At 49.6% G+C, this 18,018-nt stretch overlaps 6 protein-coding genes across 6 annotated transcripts; 3 read left to right on the forward strand and 3 right to left on the reverse strand.

The window, feature by feature from the left end:
* Window positions 1-59: 59 nt before the first annotated feature.
* On the reverse strand, window positions 60-3,657 carry BO79DRAFT_175986 (putative C6 transcription factor). The gene is made up of 3 exons (XM_025679826.1): window positions 3,353-3,657; window positions 154-2,924; window positions 60-78 (listed from the first exon to the last, which is right to left on the reverse strand). The coding sequence occupies exons 1-2, from the start codon at window positions 3,428-3,430 to the stop codon at window positions 357-359; spliced, it is 2,646 nt and encodes an 881-aa protein (XP_025537910.1). The 5' UTR covers window positions 3,431-3,657; the 3' UTR covers window positions 60-78; window positions 154-356.
* A 2,857-nt stretch (window positions 3,658-6,514) lies between these two features.
* BO79DRAFT_31508 (repressor protein) lies at window positions 6,515-9,152 on the forward strand. Its single transcript, XM_025689065.1, has 2 exons — window positions 6,515-8,832; window positions 8,886-9,152. The coding sequence occupies exons 1-2, from the start codon at window positions 6,667-6,669 to the stop codon at window positions 9,135-9,137; spliced, it is 2,418 nt and encodes an 805-aa protein (XP_025537911.1). The 5' UTR covers window positions 6,515-6,666; the 3' UTR covers window positions 9,138-9,152.
* Window positions 9,153-10,808: 1,656 nt separating this feature from the next.
* Window positions 10,809-12,161, forward strand: BO79DRAFT_175990 (DUF1996 domain-containing protein; the record flags this gene model as incomplete). Its single annotated transcript, XM_025679827.1, has 4 exons — window positions 10,809-11,138; window positions 11,219-11,340; window positions 11,399-11,579; window positions 11,631-12,161. 4 exons carry the CDS (start codon window positions 10,809-10,811, stop codon window positions 12,045-12,047), a joined length of 1,050 nt encoding a protein of 349 aa, XP_025537912.1. The 3' UTR covers window positions 12,048-12,161.
* A 194-nt stretch (window positions 12,162-12,355) lies between these two features.
* Window positions 12,356-13,054, reverse strand: BO79DRAFT_269381 (uncharacterized protein; the record flags this gene model as incomplete). The annotated part of the gene is made up of 1 exon (XM_025687192.1): window positions 12,356-13,054. The coding sequence occupies exon 1, from the start codon at window positions 12,758-12,760 to the stop codon at window positions 12,356-12,358; it is 405 nt and encodes a 134-aa protein (XP_025537913.1). The 5' UTR covers window positions 12,761-13,054.
* A 627-nt stretch (window positions 13,055-13,681) lies between these two features.
* BO79DRAFT_269383 (uncharacterized protein) lies at window positions 13,682-15,195 on the forward strand (the record flags this gene model as incomplete). Its single annotated transcript, XM_025687193.1, has 1 exon — window positions 13,682-15,195. The coding sequence occupies exon 1, from the start codon at window positions 13,765-13,767 to the stop codon at window positions 15,193-15,195; it is 1,431 nt and encodes a 476-aa protein (XP_025537914.1). The 5' UTR covers window positions 13,682-13,764.
* A 558-nt stretch (window positions 15,196-15,753) lies between these two features.
* BO79DRAFT_238700 (wax synthase family protein) lies at window positions 15,754-17,188 on the reverse strand (the record flags this gene model as incomplete). Its single annotated transcript, XM_025684837.1, has 2 exons — window positions 16,259-17,188; window positions 15,754-16,196 (listed from the first exon to the last, which is right to left on the reverse strand). The coding sequence occupies exons 1-2, from the start codon at window positions 17,091-17,093 to the stop codon at window positions 15,754-15,756; spliced, it is 1,278 nt and encodes a 425-aa protein (XP_025537915.1). The 5' UTR covers window positions 17,094-17,188.
* Window positions 17,189-18,018: the final 830 nt, after the last annotated feature.

Below are 18,018 nucleotides of genomic sequence, written 5' to 3' on the forward strand. Positions count from 1 at the left end.
TATGCATGCACCAATAGCAATAACCAACTCCTAGATACCTAAAATCCTAACTCCCTGTTGCATTCGAGGTTTTCTGGACTGTAACGAGGACTATCAGCATCATGATTGAAATCCGCTAGTCGACTTCGGTCTTCTTTGTAATGTGTTACTTACATTGGGTATCATCAACAAGGAACAAGAGAGATGGCAAAAAAAGGGTGATGCGTGCGTTGATAGCACCACCATCATACATAGCGGAAAACAGAGATTCGTGAAGGTTTTCCATATATATCAGAAATAGGGATAAGTCCCTATGAAGGTCCCTTCGACCTCTGCTTGGTCAAAAGCAAGATGTAAAGAAATGAAAAAACGGCCACTCAACCCTCCATCACATCTTCCGTAGTGTCACGAAACGTCTCCGGGAAAAAGCCCGGTGGCGGCCAGATGTCGGCAATCGACGGGGGATGTACCAACGGCTGAGTCCCAGCGAGTCGGTCTGGGTCATGGCAGAAAGCCTGGAATGTACTCTCGTCAATAAATCCGAAATCCTTCAGCGCGGCCTCGCGATTGTTAGCCCACTCTGTGGTGTCGAGATATGCAAGATCCTTGAAGATGGCGTCAATGTCGCCGGTTGAGCCGATACGCTCTGTCGTATCCGAGCTCCTATCTCCGGAAGGTACAGAACGTTCGTGTATAACGCCCGGGCCGGTGACCGACATCATCGAACTTGACACCCCAGAGTCGGGTGTAGACGGATGGGGGCGCGGGCCCCGCGGTAATGCTGCATTCAGAGCAGCAGCAGGCTCGGACTTGTCCATGTGTGCCGTTCGCCCGTCCAAGGTTTGTTGGAAGGACACGTCCATCATGGATAGATCAGGATTTTCCACCGTGGGATCTTTTGGCGTCATGTACTGTCCGTCCACAGGGATAGTGATGCCCATAATGGCAGATGTATAATCGGAATCCCCCATTCCAGGTGCAGTCCTTCTCAGGTGAGGGTTCATCGTAGGCTCGCCCATTATGTTCGGATACCCTGCCGCCGATGTTGCCATAGTCCCAGTGGGTAGTGCAGTACTGGTCATACCGCTAGCCATTCCGGGTGCTGATCCTGCCTCTGGTGGCTGATAGGATAGAGCAGGGTTTCCGGGGAGATCTTTAGAACGGTACCAGTGATCGATGGAAGCAGACAATGAGCGATACACTGGCCAAGTTGAACTAAGCTCCGTGGTTCGCTGAAGGAGCGCTTCAGTCCACCGTCCAAAAGGGAACATGTCGGATTCGATTTTATTGCGCAGAGTGAACGCTTGTTCGGCGATAGTGCGCAAAGAAAGCTCGAATATCGGCGGCAAACCGCAAACCTGAAAGTTATCAAGGTGCTGGGACACCATTGGAAGAGCTCTATAAAGGAGTTTCTTGGCTCCTTCGATAGCCGGCCGTTGAGAGCGATGCAGCCCAAGCTCCTGAGGCGCAATGCGCAGATAAAGCCACAGAAGCGTAGCCACATATGTCAGGCCAAGGTAGCTCTGGTGCGGGAGCAAGGCCGAGTGTCGTTCCGGATAGATACTTTCTGGGCCAATCAAGCGACATCCAAGAGGAAGACGATCATCCCATTGCTTAAGCTCCATGACTAGTTGTTGTGCGAATAAGGGTGCGTTTGGTCCGGCCGTGGAGTCGCGAGCAATCTTATTCAGTACACCGGCTAACTCGACTAGTCGATTGAAGCAGCTTAGAGCGAGCAGCGGACCCCGTCGAGGAGGGCTCTTCCCTTGTCCAGCCCCCGTAGGTGGCAAGACATCCGACCATGAGTTCCACTCTTCCAAGCCATCTTCTTCCAACAGCCCGACCATGGTGAGATCACGAGGATGCATGCACGGTCTCCTCGACAAACGGAACGAAAGCAACGAGTCAATCACAAAACACCCAAGGAAAACCGCCTTTCCTTGCCTCAACTCGTCCGATCGTCGAACGTCCATGAAGGCTCCAAGGTCCATCGAAATGGCCATGCGAACAGCCTGGCCACTCAACAGCCAGGCAGCAGTCCAGTCCTCCAGGCCGATGTTAACCAACGTCAGCAGCAACAGTGCCTGCACATGTCCAAGCTCGAACCGCTCCGTTTCAGAAGGAATCAAGCTTCGAGCTACCGAGTAATACTCCTTGGTTTTCGAAAGCGCTTCCAACGCCCCGTCCTGCGGGTTAACCCGAGATTGCGAAATGGTGTAACTGAGCAAGGCCCACAATGCGGCGTGGTCGCCCGAACCTGGGGCCATTTTTGCGACAGATAGCGGCGCGCTTGCATACAGGTACGATGCTCGTAAGATGTTGTGTTTTGCGACGATTGGGAACCATGAGTGAGTGACTGCGAAATAGACGTCTAACAACTGCGAGGTCTGCGGGGGTAATTGCAGGGCATTCGTAGCGCTGGCGGTATACGTGGTGATTCTGCTGTCTGTGGGAGCGGCCAGCCGGGGCCTTTTAGCATGGGGAGAGGTGGAAGGCTCAACAACACGCGGAGCATCATGAGCGAGAGGAGTCGAACTACGGTCGATGCGGAATCCCCATTCACTTCCGGTGCCGTCATCATGGTCTTCCCGAGAGCGCTTTCCTGAGCTCTCCGTGACTGGCTCAGAGTTAGACAGCATCTTCTCGAGTGCCCCATATAGGCGACTGGTTTTCCAAGATTCATGCAGTGTCTCTGATGCGCCATCATCCGTCCATAAGGACATGAGCTTCTGTCTCCGACCAGCTGATTCGGCGGTGGTCCCCAGTAGAGTTAGCATTGTGTCTTCGAAGCCATCGATATTGCAGATGGACAAGGCCCAGAGCTTCTCCAGGCCACGAACATAGCCCTCTGGTAACCCGCGCTTCTTTGCATGGGGATCATATGAGCAGGTCTGGCCTGAAGCCTGGCAGGCCGAACAAGCGGGACGTAGTCCATCGCACTTGTCCTAAAAGTTGGAGGTCATTGTCAGCATGGAGGGTGGGAATTAAAGACATGGTGGAGAAGTAGATAGAAACTGAAGGGGCAAGCAGATCCAGGATGTTGAGTTGAGGAAGTAGGAAAGAAGGAGAGTAGATGGCCAATTGAAACGGCAGTGGGCAGCTGAGCTGCAGCTCCGAGGCGATAACAAGCACCGAAAACGGGCAAGTACGTGACGTGACGCAAGAACGCCGCCCCGAACATTACCGAGTACAGAATGAAATTCCACCTGCAGTTCGGGGTTGAATTGCACCGATCGGGCTAAAAGCAAGAGAAAGATGGAGATGGAGAATAGGAAGGGGAAAATCTATAAAAGAGTGGGGAGAGAAAGAAGCAGAGAAGCCAAAAGAAAAGGTATTAATTAATTGATTGATTGATTGATTGATTCTAACTGACCTTTTTACTTCGACAGCGATCACAGGCTCTCGACACCCTCTTCCGTCGAGGGGCTTTAGAATCGGAACCCTCGTCCATGGGAGAGGGTTAATTAAAAAAGATATGGCATGTCATGAAAGCAGGAAAAAGAGAGGAAAGAAGAGAAGAAGGTAGCGAGCGAAAGGTGGTCGGGCCTCCCAGAAATGACACCGACCAGAAGGGGGAAGGTTAAGAAGGCGTGACGGAAAAGGCAGTTTTCGGTTCAGTTCAGTAGGGAGTAATAGGAATAGGAAGTGTAAAGTTCAAGTAACCTGGGAAGGTTAAGGTAATAGTCGTAGGTAAGTAGTAGTAAGTAGTAGTCGCCAGGCAAGCCGAGAAAGGGACCGCGGCGGAGGGATTGGAGCAAGCCGAAAAGGTTATCCCGCAGTGCATGCCCGTCTGTTATAAAACAAGACCCTCGGGTCCCCCAGACGCAATCGGAAAAGAACTTGTCAAGAAAAGCGATGGCAAGTAGTATTACGCAAGAATCCAATGAGTCTAAAGATGGATGATAGCTACCACAGCCACCTCAGGGTCTCGCTGTTGAATCTCCTTGGTCCATCCAATCCAATATGGAGTTGGTGCATCGGCCCAGACCCATCCTGAGGCAACCAAGTTTAGAAAGGGATCCGGGAAAGTGTATAAAAGTAAAAAAAAAATTACACTACGAGCTGCAAGTTGAAGGGACCGCAACGGGGGAAAGTACAAGGGACGGGAGAAGGAGGGGAAGGGAAAGATCGGGGCAAAAACTTCGGGATGAGCAAAAATATTGGAAAAATAAAATAGAATAATAAATAAAATAAAACAATTCAAAAAAGTTTGACTACTAGTTTACTTTGTCTTTAGTGAGTTACTTAGTGGATGATGGTTGGGTTTAGTCGCCCTTTTCCGGGTGAGTTTTGGGTTCCGTCGGGACTGAGATTGGCAGCTGCAACGATTTTCCAGAATTCAATGCTAAGGAAAAAAAGTAATAATAATAAATGGTATTAAATCACGTAAGAAGAAAATAAAAATTCTTTTTCTATTCTTAAAACAGTAAGAAAATCGAGATAACCTAGATGATAGTGCCAAAAAAGGTTTTTTTTACCCAAAAATTCCCACTTTTCGTGTGGTGAGATTCTCCTCAAAACGGAGGGCCATGTTGTGCCTGAGGCTAGCACCCCACACCGGATCCCCACGGCTTCTCCACGACGCGGTGTGGGAGACTTTCCTCCCAACTGCTTCCCCCTACACAGTCCCTGCACCTTTTGGCTGCAGGAGAAACCGAGACTTCCGCCGTCCTTCGCCGTCTTGGCTCGGTGGGATTCGTGCTCGCTCCCTCTCTCCATAATCCATACTCCATCACACCCCCCCAATATTTAGTGTTGTCTGATAATAATAACTTCCTCAGGCTCAGCCTCCTCTGTTCCTAGCGACTCACAAAAATAGCATTCTCTTGAACCGTGTCAATCAGCCAAGAATTCTTCGCATCAATAATCCGCGTAACCAACCACCTACCAGTTCCTATTATTATCCTTCGCGTCCGAGGGAACTAATCACAATAAGTCTAGAGGACAAGGATAGCGTACATCTAAGCTTTCGAACCGATAATGTTCCTGCTTTCTTAGTTCCCCCATCTGTGGCCATCATTATGTCCTGACTAGTTACGAATCATGGGTCCTCAATGCTGACTTCAAACCTCCATTGTCTGTGGCTATCTACTATCACCTAATGGATAGACGAAAAGGGCGCCCAACCGTCTTCCTAATTATCAAACTCGAAACCCACTAGCCCAATCACTGAGCAGATAGAACCGCCGAAAACCGGCCGTTCCGCTGTCGGCGGACCAACCGTAAAGTCCACCCCACAAAGGCGTCGAGCCCAAGAAGAATCCAAACCACGACTAGTTTACTGTCTATTGTGGCACTCCGAACTAACCGACCCATTTTGGCTTCTGATTCGCCGGTTCCAGGGGTCCGACACCCTTCCTGGTACGTCCTTCTCTTCAGCATGCTCACTGTCCGTGTCAAGCTCTTGACTCGGCTACTGAATAATGACCTTCAGATCATTCGCGGATCCGGCAAAAGATCCGGCATCCCGACTCGGTAGTCATGCAGATGGAGGAGATATACATCTTCAAGGGTTCATCAGTCCCAGGCCTCCGGGCGTCGGTATACCCATCGGGTCCGAATAATCGTGCAGGGTCCTTACCCCGGTGACGCGAAGTGATACAGTAGTACCACTCACTATACTCCATTCAAGTTTAAGCATATACATTCGATTCAATGCTACTGGGCTAATGGGCCGACGTGCTAGACTTTAGAGTGATGTAGGCACAGATTGACCCGGATTTGACAGAACCATATTTTCTATTGATTGGATTACCATCGTTTTCGCAGCTGCTGGCTACCCACCTATTAGCCCATCACACGCCCGCTAAACAGGCGTTTTGTTTCTGCCTGGAGAATGGGGTCGGTTTACTTATCAGGGACGCATGCTTATTGATTAATGATAAATACTAGCATGCGGTTGAAGAGACTAATTGAGTAGGTGGCTACCGATGGATCGGGGGTGACACTCAGGCCAATCTATGTCGTATACGGATTACGGAGAGTCCCGCGGATGGAGATCGTCTATCCGGGTATTGACTTATCCGCCAACAGCCTGGAGGGCAGGCGGTCACTCGTGGCAGATGCGATGGTCCGGCAATGCGGCTGGAGATGCTGAACCCGCGAACCCTTTGGGACTCCGGTGGCTGATGGCCGCAACCGAGCATTCTTGCCATGGTCCCCCAACTGTCATCCTTTGGTTCTGTTATAATCACACTTTCTCCAGCGCCCCCCGGTTGCCTTTGCCCCAGCAAACCAATCACGCCTGCTTGCCCAGCCTGCTTCAACACGTTTCCGTCCCATTGCTGCCCTCGCAGGCATGCCAGGTGCTGCGCCAATTGACCGCCTTTGTCCCTGCCGCACTTACTGCACTCCGCCTCCGCCCGATAGCTAGCAAAAGCTAGTCACCATTTCCTCACCCCCGCCATCTTCCCCGGTATACTAGCTTCTCCGCTTCAGTCACAGGAAAAAAAAAAGATTAAAAAGCGGCCCTCGACAACGCTATCCTCCCTCAATTGAAGCATGGCCACTTCGAATATGACGGAGTGCAGATGATTGGTCCTCATTGGGTTGCTTCGGATACACTGCTGATATCACCTTGATTAATCGTTGCTCTTAGCAACTTAGACTTTCTGCAGCGGACAGTCTTGCTTCCCGCGCACCGACCACACAAGACCTCCGTCCCACTGATCCACGTAAACGTCCACAATGCACAAGATATCCCCGGTAGATAAGCGCCGGAGATTCGATCCTGATGCCTCTCTGGTGCTTGTGGGCATCCGGGGATGCGGAAAGCGGTCTCTGGGATTTGTCGCTGCCACTGCGTTGAAACGGCGGTTCATCACGGAAGACCACTATTTTAAGGAAGTGACCGGACATACCAGGCATGAGTACCTCAAGCGCTATGGAAGTCAGGAATTCCAGCAACGCGATGTCGAAGTCCTCAAGTCAATGCTTGACAACCACCGCTCACGTTGTGTGATTGAATGCGGTCTCGGCAGCCTTACCCGTCCGGTTCAAGAGCACCTTCGTCACTATTCTGCTACCAATCCCATTGTATACATAGTTCGCGACATGGATCGCATTCAAAGCCTATTAGGCCTGGAGGAGCAGTCGGTCAAACTCCTTGCCGAGGGCGATCCCCTACACAGAACATGCTCGAATTTCGAGTTCTACAATGTTGAAGATCATTCCAGTATCGCTTCCCAGACGGATGAGGGATCGCCGGACCGACGATGCGTTGATTATTCCTTCAAGTTGAAAGAAGCGAAAGAGGACTTCACGCGCTTCGTGCGTTTCGTGACTGGCACCGATGTAGGACACACCAGTTATGACTCGCCTTTTGTCCTGCTTGAGACCCCCCCGGAACTCCGGTCCTTCACCCATGCCATTTTTGTACGATCTTCCGACCTGGCAGAAGGCAATGTCAAACTGCAGGAGCTTGAGTCAGGAGGTGATGCCATTGAGCTGTGTGTTGACCGCTGGAGCACGGGATTGACAGCAACTCTCAGCAAGCAGGTCGCTCTACTCCGGAGGAATGCTCGTACGCCCATCATAATCTCAATAGATAAATCCTCCACCGGAATTGCTAGAGGTGATTTGTCTGCTACAAAGGTGAACACTTTATACTTCACTATTGTGGAACATGCTCTACGGCTGGCGGTTGAATATCTGGCCGTAGACTTGAGCCAGGAACGGTCCCGAGTGGAGGAGGCAATCCGTACCAGAGGCAACACAAAGATTATTGGTCAACGCATATTCGAACCTTCTGCGCCAGAGACATGGGAGAGCGAAGAATGCCTTTCCCTCTATTCTGAAGCCGAGAAGCTGGGGTGTCAGCTCGTTCGCTTTCTTCGAGTGGCTACGTCGCGTGAGGATAACGCAGCGGTTGCTAAATTTACAAACAAGGTTCATGCCTTGCCCGGCGAACATCCACCGGTTATCGCATACAACATTGGCCGTCTTGGCCGCACCTCGCAAGTGTTCAATTCTATCCTCACATCTGTAACTCACCCAGCAATCGAAAGGTCTTCCGACAACGAGCGAGACCCGCAGATCACTTCTCGTGACGCAGTTCAGGCCTTGTTCCAAAGTTACGTCCTGGACCCGCTCCAGTTCTTCATCCTCGGAGGTAATGTCGCATACAGTCTGTCCCCTGCAATGCACAACGCTGCTTTCCGTCACTGTGGCATGAGCCATACTTATACCATACCGGACTCGCCCTCGCTTGCAATCATGGATCGGTTGGGCAGGGATTCGCATTTTGGAGGGTCAAGTGTGGTTCAGCCTTGGAGAGTACAACTATCACATAAGCTCGCGGCGAAAAGCCGCCATGTGGAGGCAATTGGTGCGATAAACACCATCGTACCCCTGCGCGCCGGCCCTGATGGGTCCATGTATCCTCTACAAGAGCAGGCGAGTCGGCGTAACCAGGCTGGACCTGTGCTAGGGTGGTACGGTGAGAATACGGACTGGGTTGGCATTATGAACTGCATCAACCGCAACCTCTCTCCACGCAATGCCATCAGCCCATCGAAGACTACTGGGCTGGTGATAGGAGCGGGCGGTATGGCCCGCGCCGCTGTCTATGCTATGCTGCGGCTCGGATGCCGTAAGATCTTCATCTACAATAGAACTTTGTCACGAGCGGAAAGTGTTGCTCGCCATTTCAACTCATGGGCAGCCTCACAAGTGGACTCGGCGGAAGTTGTGTATGTGCTCAAGTCATTGAAGGATGAATGGCCTGAGGATGCCTGTCCGCCTTGCATGATCGCATCTTGTGTGCCTGCGGACCGCGACCGCGATGAACCGCCAGCCAACTTTGAAATGCCTATGCAATGGCTGGGAAGCCCCACTGGCGGCGTAGTCCTTGAGGTAAGTTCTTTAATGATGTGCACAGGTGGGCCTGACTAACGTTTTCATGCTAGTTCGCTTACAAGCCACTGGACACTCCATTGCTGCGCCAGATGCGTCGTATTCGGACTGAAACCGGGCGCCCTTGGGTATTAGTTGATGGACTTGACAATGTGGTCGAGCAAGCGATACCGCAGTTTGAGCTCATGACGGGACGAAAGGCACCCCGTCGCTTGATGTTTTCAGAAGCCCTTCACAACTACGTTGGCGAAGAAGGTCACTTCGATGACAAGACGATCCAAGCCAGGCTTGATCATGTTCGGTAACAGATTCGTGTGTAAGAGAGCATAGCTGCATTACACCGCATACAGAGGTATTGGTGCTCCATTTTGTGGCTGCGTGCAATTATGACCCTGAGCCGGTTCAGGGCCTTTTTTAGGGTGTCCTCGACGCAGCAGCAGCTGGGTCTGAAGGAATCCAAACCAGGGATATGTCTGGGGTATTCTACGTTGTAGAGAAACTGAGATGGGCACCATTATGCGAGGCAAGAGGTGGGTTCTGCAATGCGAGGCTACGACTAAGCCAAGATATAAGAGCCGGCTCATCCAGCGCATTACTGGAGTCCAATGGGCTGATATTACTGCATCTGGATGTGGGATCTCACTGGTCACTGGAATAGCCCCTGGTCGCCAATGATCCACTTCTGTGCCCGGTCCGACGGATGCTAATGGCGTGACATCAGGTCTGATCCTAGCTGCTTATGCAAATGTTACTTCGGTAGTATATGCATGCATGGCTAGGCCGCCATAAACCGCGGCCCAGAACCGAACGGTCAAATGGGGAGCTTGATGTTGTCAGCGGCGCTTAAGGCCGGGTGTCTTTGGTGTTTGACAAGCGAGATTACGTCTGGATATGCATTATGCGATCAGAATTCAGCAGAGGGGGTTTCATATGCAAGAGCACGTTTTAACTAAGAGATAGCGTTGCGCTTGAATAATATAATCTAAGCGGACTTCCAAGCACATTGCACAAAAGCATGCAGTCATGGTAGAGAATTTCTAGATAATTAAGGTACTCTTAAGTGGCTCCTCTCGGTTGACTCTGCGCAACGACGTCTTTTCAGTCGAGGTAGTTTCCTTTGCAGTTCGTTGTAGTAGTGGCTTTCATTTTAAACAAAGAAGGAAATGCAGTCGAATAGTATTGACGTAATGATGTATATGTAACACTAGTGCTCGATAGAACTGCAAACTATATGTATAAATAAGACTACGACTACTACAACTCCTCTCCATCCAAAATTGCACACCAGTAGCAGAACAACCGAGTCCTACATATTTCACGTCAATGCCTCGGTCACATTACCCACCAAGCCCATGCAACCTGTGAACTACCGACTTGAATTGTATCAACAATTATCTACAGCGTCTATGGATAGTAATTGAACACATCACAGACCCTCCACCAAAACGGTCAATCCATCATCCATCCTACTAGCAACCCCTTCCTGAGCACAAGGAAAAAAAAGGAATAAACACAGCCCCTGCAAAGCATCTACACCAAACCATCATCATCACTGCTCTACACGATACATACAATACACAGGGGACACGTGTCCTACATGAATCAACAACATAACATAGCATTCCCCGGAGATATTCTCAGAGGCTGAGATATTTGCGGTGGCGCTTGGAATGTTCAATCTACAGAGATGCCCGGGGCGGAAAACAAGCACCCAGGAGGCGCTGAAGGTGGAGGTTAAATGGACGTGAGGAATGACGGGACGGAATATATTGAGTTCGGTTAGGTTTAGTTTCTTTTATCTTTGTATGAATTTCGTTTGTCTTGTATCTTTTCAATTGCTTTTACTCTTGTGTCCTGAGATACTGGTTTCGCCGATTGCGACTGCAATTTCTATGCTGCTTGCTACGCTGTTTGCTAGGTGAATGAAGCAAATGGTGTCTCTGTCTGTTTGAATACGGATAAGAACGAACAGCAATATGCGGAACCGCTACATCGCAGCGCTACTTCTGCTCAGCAGCGGTAGCAATGTCCTTGCGAAGCAGCGCACGACAGACGAATTTACTTTCAGCTGCGATCCGTTGACGACTCAACTGTCCGACCCGATAGTCGCGCCGGGGAAGCCATCTACGCATACACATGTTGTTACTGGGGGGACAGCATTCCAGCGAACAATGAATGAGAGCACAGCGCAGAATGCAAAGGGGACGACGTGCGAAGTGGATATTGATAGGAGTAATTACTGGGTTCCGCAGCTTTATCATCGCATGAGGAATGGGTCATTTGAGCTCGTGGAGTATCAGTCCAGTGTAGGTATTGCTTTGGACTTCGTTGAGAGTCCTGGAAGCTCGGTTGAGGGTCGAGAGGAATTGGCTAATGAGTTAGATAGAGTATTTATTACTTTGATCGAGCGTGTAATTATACGGCCGGTGCTACGGATTGTGATGAGAAGCTGGTTCCATTAGCACCGCCGAAAGGTCTGCGCATGCTTGCTGGGGATCCGAGTCTTCGGTTTGTTCGCCTATTCTCTATCCAGATGTCTGACAATGCTGATATCAGATGGGAACAGGAATTATAATGATTCGAATTGGTCTCAGCGTGCCATCAGTCATATGTGCATTGGCAAAGATGGAAGCTCGAATGAGACAAAAGGCTTGCCTCAGCAGCCTTGTGAAATGTTGAGGTCGCAGGTTTTTATGCCCTCCTGCTGGGATGGAGAGAACCTGGACAGCTCAGATCATAAGAGTCATGTAGGTGTCGTTGTCTGCGAGCACTTGGGGGTTTTCTGACAGTACTTGTAGATGGCGTATCCCGATACTGGAGACTATAACAAGGGTGTTTGTCCCAAGTCTCATCCCGTTGCGATATATTCCATCTTTCTGGAATTCTTTTTCAACACAGCACCCCATCCAGATTACAAGAACTGGATATATGCGACAGGTGATAAAACCGGATACGGCTTGCACGGAGATTTCATGTACGGTTGGACAGACCAGGTCGCCTTGCAGCAAGCTATAGACACCTGTACCGGTCCACAAGGATTGACCGACCCAGACTGCTCGATAACGAGGAACCAAACAAGAGACTTGGCCCCGATGCCGCAGCCATTGGATGTTCCTGCACCGAAAGACAACATCGGTCAACATGGCCCCGTTAATAGATTGCCCGGTCACCGTAACTGGGCGACTAAGCATAACAATTCGACATTGCATGGGTGAGCTAGGCCTGCATACGTCGACATCGAGTTCGTGTATATAGCTTTGATGAGATGACGTAGTATCGACATTAGATTGCACACATTTCCGCGACTGTAAACTGCCGATATTTGGATGACCTGGAACGCGAGGGAAACAGCTGCTTGTGTTAAGGCTTCCAATTGTGGTGACTAGTATGCTGGTTTCAGACGCGTGAGTCCCGGCCTCAGATCCTGCAGAGTGCCGGGTTGAATGATATCCAAGGGGATAGGTAGCCATCATCAGGAGAGCCCAGTCCATGAGTTGCGTATGCACTTGCAGCGATCGCAAAATCAACCAACGTATCCCATCCCTTTTCTCCACCATTTCCAGACACCCCGTTGTTCCATTAAACTCCCAAACTCCTTGACAGTTTCTACCTCTGACACACCGGCCCTTATATCCCTCATTCTTGTCTGGTGGGATGACTGCTTCTGATCATGAAGGTCTGTCTGATTCTCGTCGTGGAGGGGTCCTGGTCGCGTGGCTAGTTGAAAATCCTTGTACCGAAGTTTTCGAACGACAGTCACCCAAGACTCAACAGCGGATTGGTCTTTCGCCTCGACATACATTATCCCTGGACAACCACCGGAGCGCAGAAGCACGAAGCAATTGTGTATATCGGCTGCGCGTTTCAGCGCAGACACCTTTTTGCGGGAGGTGATGTGGTGGGTTCGGATGAGGGCGTTGTAGAACATCGTTCTTTATTTGTATAATTCGGGGTTAAGCCATTGGGTTTTGCTGACTATCTGACATTTCTGTGAGGGACAGGATAACAGGGTTTTCTGCGGTGGAGGAGCTGGACGCCGACCGCGAAGTAGTAGGGAAAGTATTGGCTCGGAAGATTAATAACAAAAAGAGTCGAAGTGTTCGGACTTCGTCGCCCGCATCTGAGCTTGGAAGCGCTATGGGCGACAATTGTGCGACAGTTGTGCGACCTAGGCCGATTCAATTCTCTGTTGGCCTTGATGGTACACAGGAGGAGCTCTGAGAGTAACAAAAGTGGAACCGTACGACGTAGTCCACGGCAAGTTGTGGTCTCGGCTGTTGCCAATCCATAAACCCAATCAGATGATCGCGGCTGAGCCATCCTTGGTTGATTTGTGGAACTCCAGTATAAACTTCAACTTCATCTTCAAATTTTTGTGTATATAAATGCCTGTGCCTTGATCTAAGATGGTCAGTTAATCTCATATAATGCTGAGTCAACAACCGAAAAAGTTACCATCCCCCTGACAGCTTCATCACTCCAAAATTCGTGCTAACGTATATTGCAAAAACATACATATATATATATATATATATACATATATGATATATTTTTGGAGACAGTTGGGAAAGGCAACTACCGACCTCTTTGTATCACTTCGGACCACCCAATACCATGGAGTTCCCCTTTTGAGTCCCTGTCTCTTGAATGGTTTTTCCCATTCATTGTATTCCACTTTCCCAGCCTTGGCTATCATTTGGACCGGCATCCAGCATGGGAGTTTTCGGATTTCACCTGACAAGTCCCTGAACCTATGGTAGATGCTGGATTATGAAAAGTGTCCAGGTGACCTTCTAATCACTACTGTTAACAGCTAGCTTGTGCATTAATCTTCAATTCGCTTTTACACCTCTATCTCGACATCGATCCTTCCCATACAACAGCATCTAGCGAAAGCATTCCCCTTCACATTTGATCGCTCTGATAGCCACAATGAGTCTTTTAAACCTACCGCAGGAGATCTTGGTGCTCATAATATCTAAGTTGCAGGCATCCGGCGACTATAACACCTTGTTAAAGCTTTGCCAAACTTCAAAGACTGTATGTGCCCTCGTCCAGCCCAAAATCTTCCGCCAATATCCGAGATGGGGTTATATCGATGACAGATATTGGTTACCTGTGTTTGAACACCGCATTGGTTCTCTTATCTGCTTCATACGAACTGTTATTGAACGGCCTGACTTGGGAGCCTGTGTACGCAGTTTGACCGTGGAGGCGTTCAACCAGAGGTCTTATTTACCGCAAGACTGGGAGAAAAAACTCCTGAAGGACTTATTTGTGATGTTTGCAAGAGCAGCTAACCAACTTCCAGCGAGCTGGAAGCAACAATATTTGACAGCTCCCGATGAAGTACATTCGAACTCATTGCTCATGCTTCTTATAACGCTGACGCCTAAATTGGAAACATTACGTCTCAAAATCACTGAAGAAGGCCTGGAAGGATTGGAAGGGTTGGAGCCGCTCTGGGAGCGAGATTCCCAGAGCGTGCGCAGCCATGGATATCTTGCCAACTTGAAGGAACTTGATATTGAATGTGATGAAATGCTTCACAAATCGATGAGAGGTTTGTTTCATCTCATGCATCTGCCCAACTTGAACGAGCTCACATTGTATGACGCTGATGAGGATGGCCCTGGCTGTCCACCTCTTGAACTTCTTCTACCCAAGTCTCTTAGTATTACGACACTGAAATTGGTAGGAGTTAAGTTTCATCAAACAACATTGCGCCAAATGGTTCATGCATGCAGGAGCCTCAAGGTATTCTGCTATTATTCGGCCTGGGAAACTGAAGATGCTTCTCATCCCAAAAAATCCGATCTAGTATCAATCCTGAAGCCTCATCAAAACAGCCTCCAGGAAATTGACGCCGATTCGGACGCTGTGAGGCCCCGTGACTTTAGTGAATATGGCTCATTTACAGCCTTCACAAGCCTCACACATCTTGGCCTGGCGCAAACTGGGCTGAAAGATGCCGCAGACCTTCCAGGCTCTCTAGAACACCTGAGACTTGTGGTTTGTGCTCAACCTGTATATGAGTTTCTCACCAGCCTGATATCAAAGAACAAGATCGGCCAATTGGCTTTGAAATCCCTCAAACTATACCAAAATGGGGACATTCACCCAAGGGAAGGCAGTTGGATCCTCGGGATCAAACCTTTTCCTGAGTTATGGGAAACGGAGGAGGGCAGAGTGGAAATGATGAAGGCGTGTCGACGCTTGGACGACCTCATCGAAACGGCGGACTTTTCAGTCGAAATTTTCAGCTGTTCGGCCTGGAAGATGTACCTCATTTTACAGAAAGAGCTTAGGACGGGTTCGCATTATCCCCATTTTCGGAAGGAGTACAAGTATGTGCGTGTTTGAGAGGGAATACTAGAACAACCATCTTATTTCGGTGATTCGTTGTCAAATTCATTCATCTAGCTTTATATACGATTTCTCAAGAGTTTGATGACACTCTGTTCATGTAAGTTTGGCTTCCAGGATGCTTCGCTTGTATCATTGCTGAGAGAGAGGATATCCTGTAACAACATAATTGTAGCAGTAATGATACAAAAGTACTGAATTTTGTATAACATTTGATATTACCTTAAGGATCTGTAGTCTGGCAGTTATTGATTATGAATGCCAATCCGCATATATCACTATATAATACCCATGAATGTTGGATCACTACTCCCAGCTGAACATACACTATGGCATACAACTTCTAGCTAACAACCAAAACCCTAACAGGATCCAATCCAAACTTTATAACCTAGAGAAGCAATTGTATAAGATGGTATCATATCGCTATGCCAAAACAAGTAAAAGAACAAACCAAGAAACGTTCACCAACCCCACATAACATCACGCCCTCCCCACCTGTAATGAAGAAACAGTCTATACTATATAACAACCACCCCCAATACAGAACCAAGCCTAAACCCAAAGCACCACCCCCCAGAAACTAACCGGCATCGGAATGGATTCAATCGCCTCCGGCAGTCTACTATAATTCAAGAACCACGGACTAGTATAATAGCCCCATGCGGCCACGAACGCCGCATCCACGAGCCAAATAACGACTCGAGAGATGTTACTCTTCGCGGGAAGGACACGCGGCAGAATCTGATCGGAAATTATCTGCTGCACGACCACACATGCTGGCAGAACGCAGAAGAAGAACATCATCATGGACGCGGCGAACCAGTCCTTCGAGACGGCGTAGGTGCCTGCTGCGTGAACGACGCCTGATACCATGAAGGACAGGCAAACGACGAGGAAGCGTTTGAGGCCTAGGGGCCATGAGTCCGGGATGAGGGAGAGGGAGAGGGCCAGGAATGGGCGACGGCAGAGGTCGTGCCACATTTTGCCCCAGATGTCTGGATTGTTACTTTGTTATTCTGCTGTCCTTTGGGCAATGTAAAACGGGTAGGTGACTTGCCTCGTAAGCTAAAGGTGAACATGTATCGGATCGCCCCGAAGACAGGGGGATACATCCATGGTTCCGCTGCGAGCTGTGGAGAGATGATCCGAAGCACACCGACGGAGATTACGCCGGTGGCGGCGTGGATTCCGTCTACGAAGGCGTAGGAGGCCATCCAGTGTACTGGTGGGAGGATGAACAACCGAATTACGCCCTCAGTCGTAGCCGGGGATGCTTGAATGTCCAGCACATTGGTCAGAAATGTCTCTACGAAGTTGCTGACGCTGGAGTAGTTCCGTCCAATGGCTGACTGATACGAGTCGATGATAAAGTAGGCTACAAGAGCCCGAACGATCTTGCCTCTCAAGAACGAGAAGCGGTCGTCATCTGCTACCAGGACGATGTCCTCGCGTTTAGGAACGCACCCATTTGCGCCGTCCGGGGCAGCTTCGAGCTTCCGGACGGGAGGCTGGTACTTGGGAGAGCCGTAGCTCCAACCCACAGCGCGCGGGTTGATGATTAGATCGCAGATCTGAACAAAACGCTTCCACCCTAGCGTGGGAGATATGGGTTCCCATGTATATACGGGTGAAGAGGATAGGTAAGACACCCTTTGCAGGCGCTTCAAGTGACTCAGATCATGGACCAGGAGGAGTTCCACAGCGCGGATGACAAAGGAGGTAGAGAGAAATGCATTGGTATATCTTATAAAGTCCCTGGTATCGGGCGGGTAGAAAATGGCGCAGCAGGCGCTGAGGACGATGATGCCATAGAGGGTGTCTCTCAGACCCGGAAGTAAGGGGAACTTGACATGTAGAAATAAGGCCGCAATCAAGACCGGCAGGGTGTACATGTTGCGGAAGAGGTGAGTTCAGGGCGGAAACTCCAGGAGATAACACCCGCATGCGGAAAAGATAAGGAAAATAAAGCAACGCGATCTAAGCTGAGGTGAAGAGGTGTTGAAGGTATTCAAATAACATGGTTGGAGTGGCGGCGATTGGGTGTCTTTTGGCGCGGCTGATCATCCGCGCGGGCCCGCATTAATCAGCGGTATCGGAATCTGATATCCACTCCGGTTTCCCACTTTCGGGGATATCGGACAACTTGTTGGACTGTGTGCCAGATCATCGTGATGGGGAGAGTGATGAACTATGCCTCGGAAATAATGGGACTCTCATAATGTTGCGCACGAGGCAGTTATACCCCTCTCCAACGAAGTCGGCTTTCAAATCCGCCTGTCCCCGGCGGGCGACAACTGGCGAGAAACTCCGCGGAATAGCCCGAATGCCAGGGCTGATTGTTTTGGGCCTTTTTTGAATGTCCATCCTCAAGCTGCAGTGCGCAGGCGACATGGTATTGTCTCGCTGTCTTGCATTGTTTGCTCATTTTGCACTGTCTAAATCTTCGTAGTCCTATGATATCCTACCATCCTGTCACTGCATGATTTGTTGCTTGCACAAGTATGCTTGTCTCTACACCGCAACAAGAGGCCTGTATGACACTTGAGTAAGGTATCAATAGGAAAAACCTACAATTCTCGCAGTGTAGTCGCTGAGTTAGGTCTTTGATGCGGTGTAGACACCGGACCAGCCATCGCCATGGACATGATCGACCGAGACTATGTTGATGTTGCGGTCAATGCCTTGCACATCGGTAGATCAAGTCTGGAGCTAGTGGATAACCTCGCGAATATAGCAAACTCACTTGACAATGGCAAAGACCCTGTATATATTGTATTTGACTCACATTTCAACCTGAGGTGTCTGCATGTCTTCCAT

The sequence above is a fragment of the Aspergillus costaricaensis genome (genome assembly GCF_003184835.1).
Source record: "Aspergillus costaricaensis CBS 115574 unplaced genomic scaffold BO79scaffold_22, whole genome shotgun sequence".
NCBI classification, from domain to species: domain Eukaryota; kingdom Fungi; phylum Ascomycota; class Eurotiomycetes; order Eurotiales; family Aspergillaceae; genus Aspergillus; species Aspergillus costaricensis.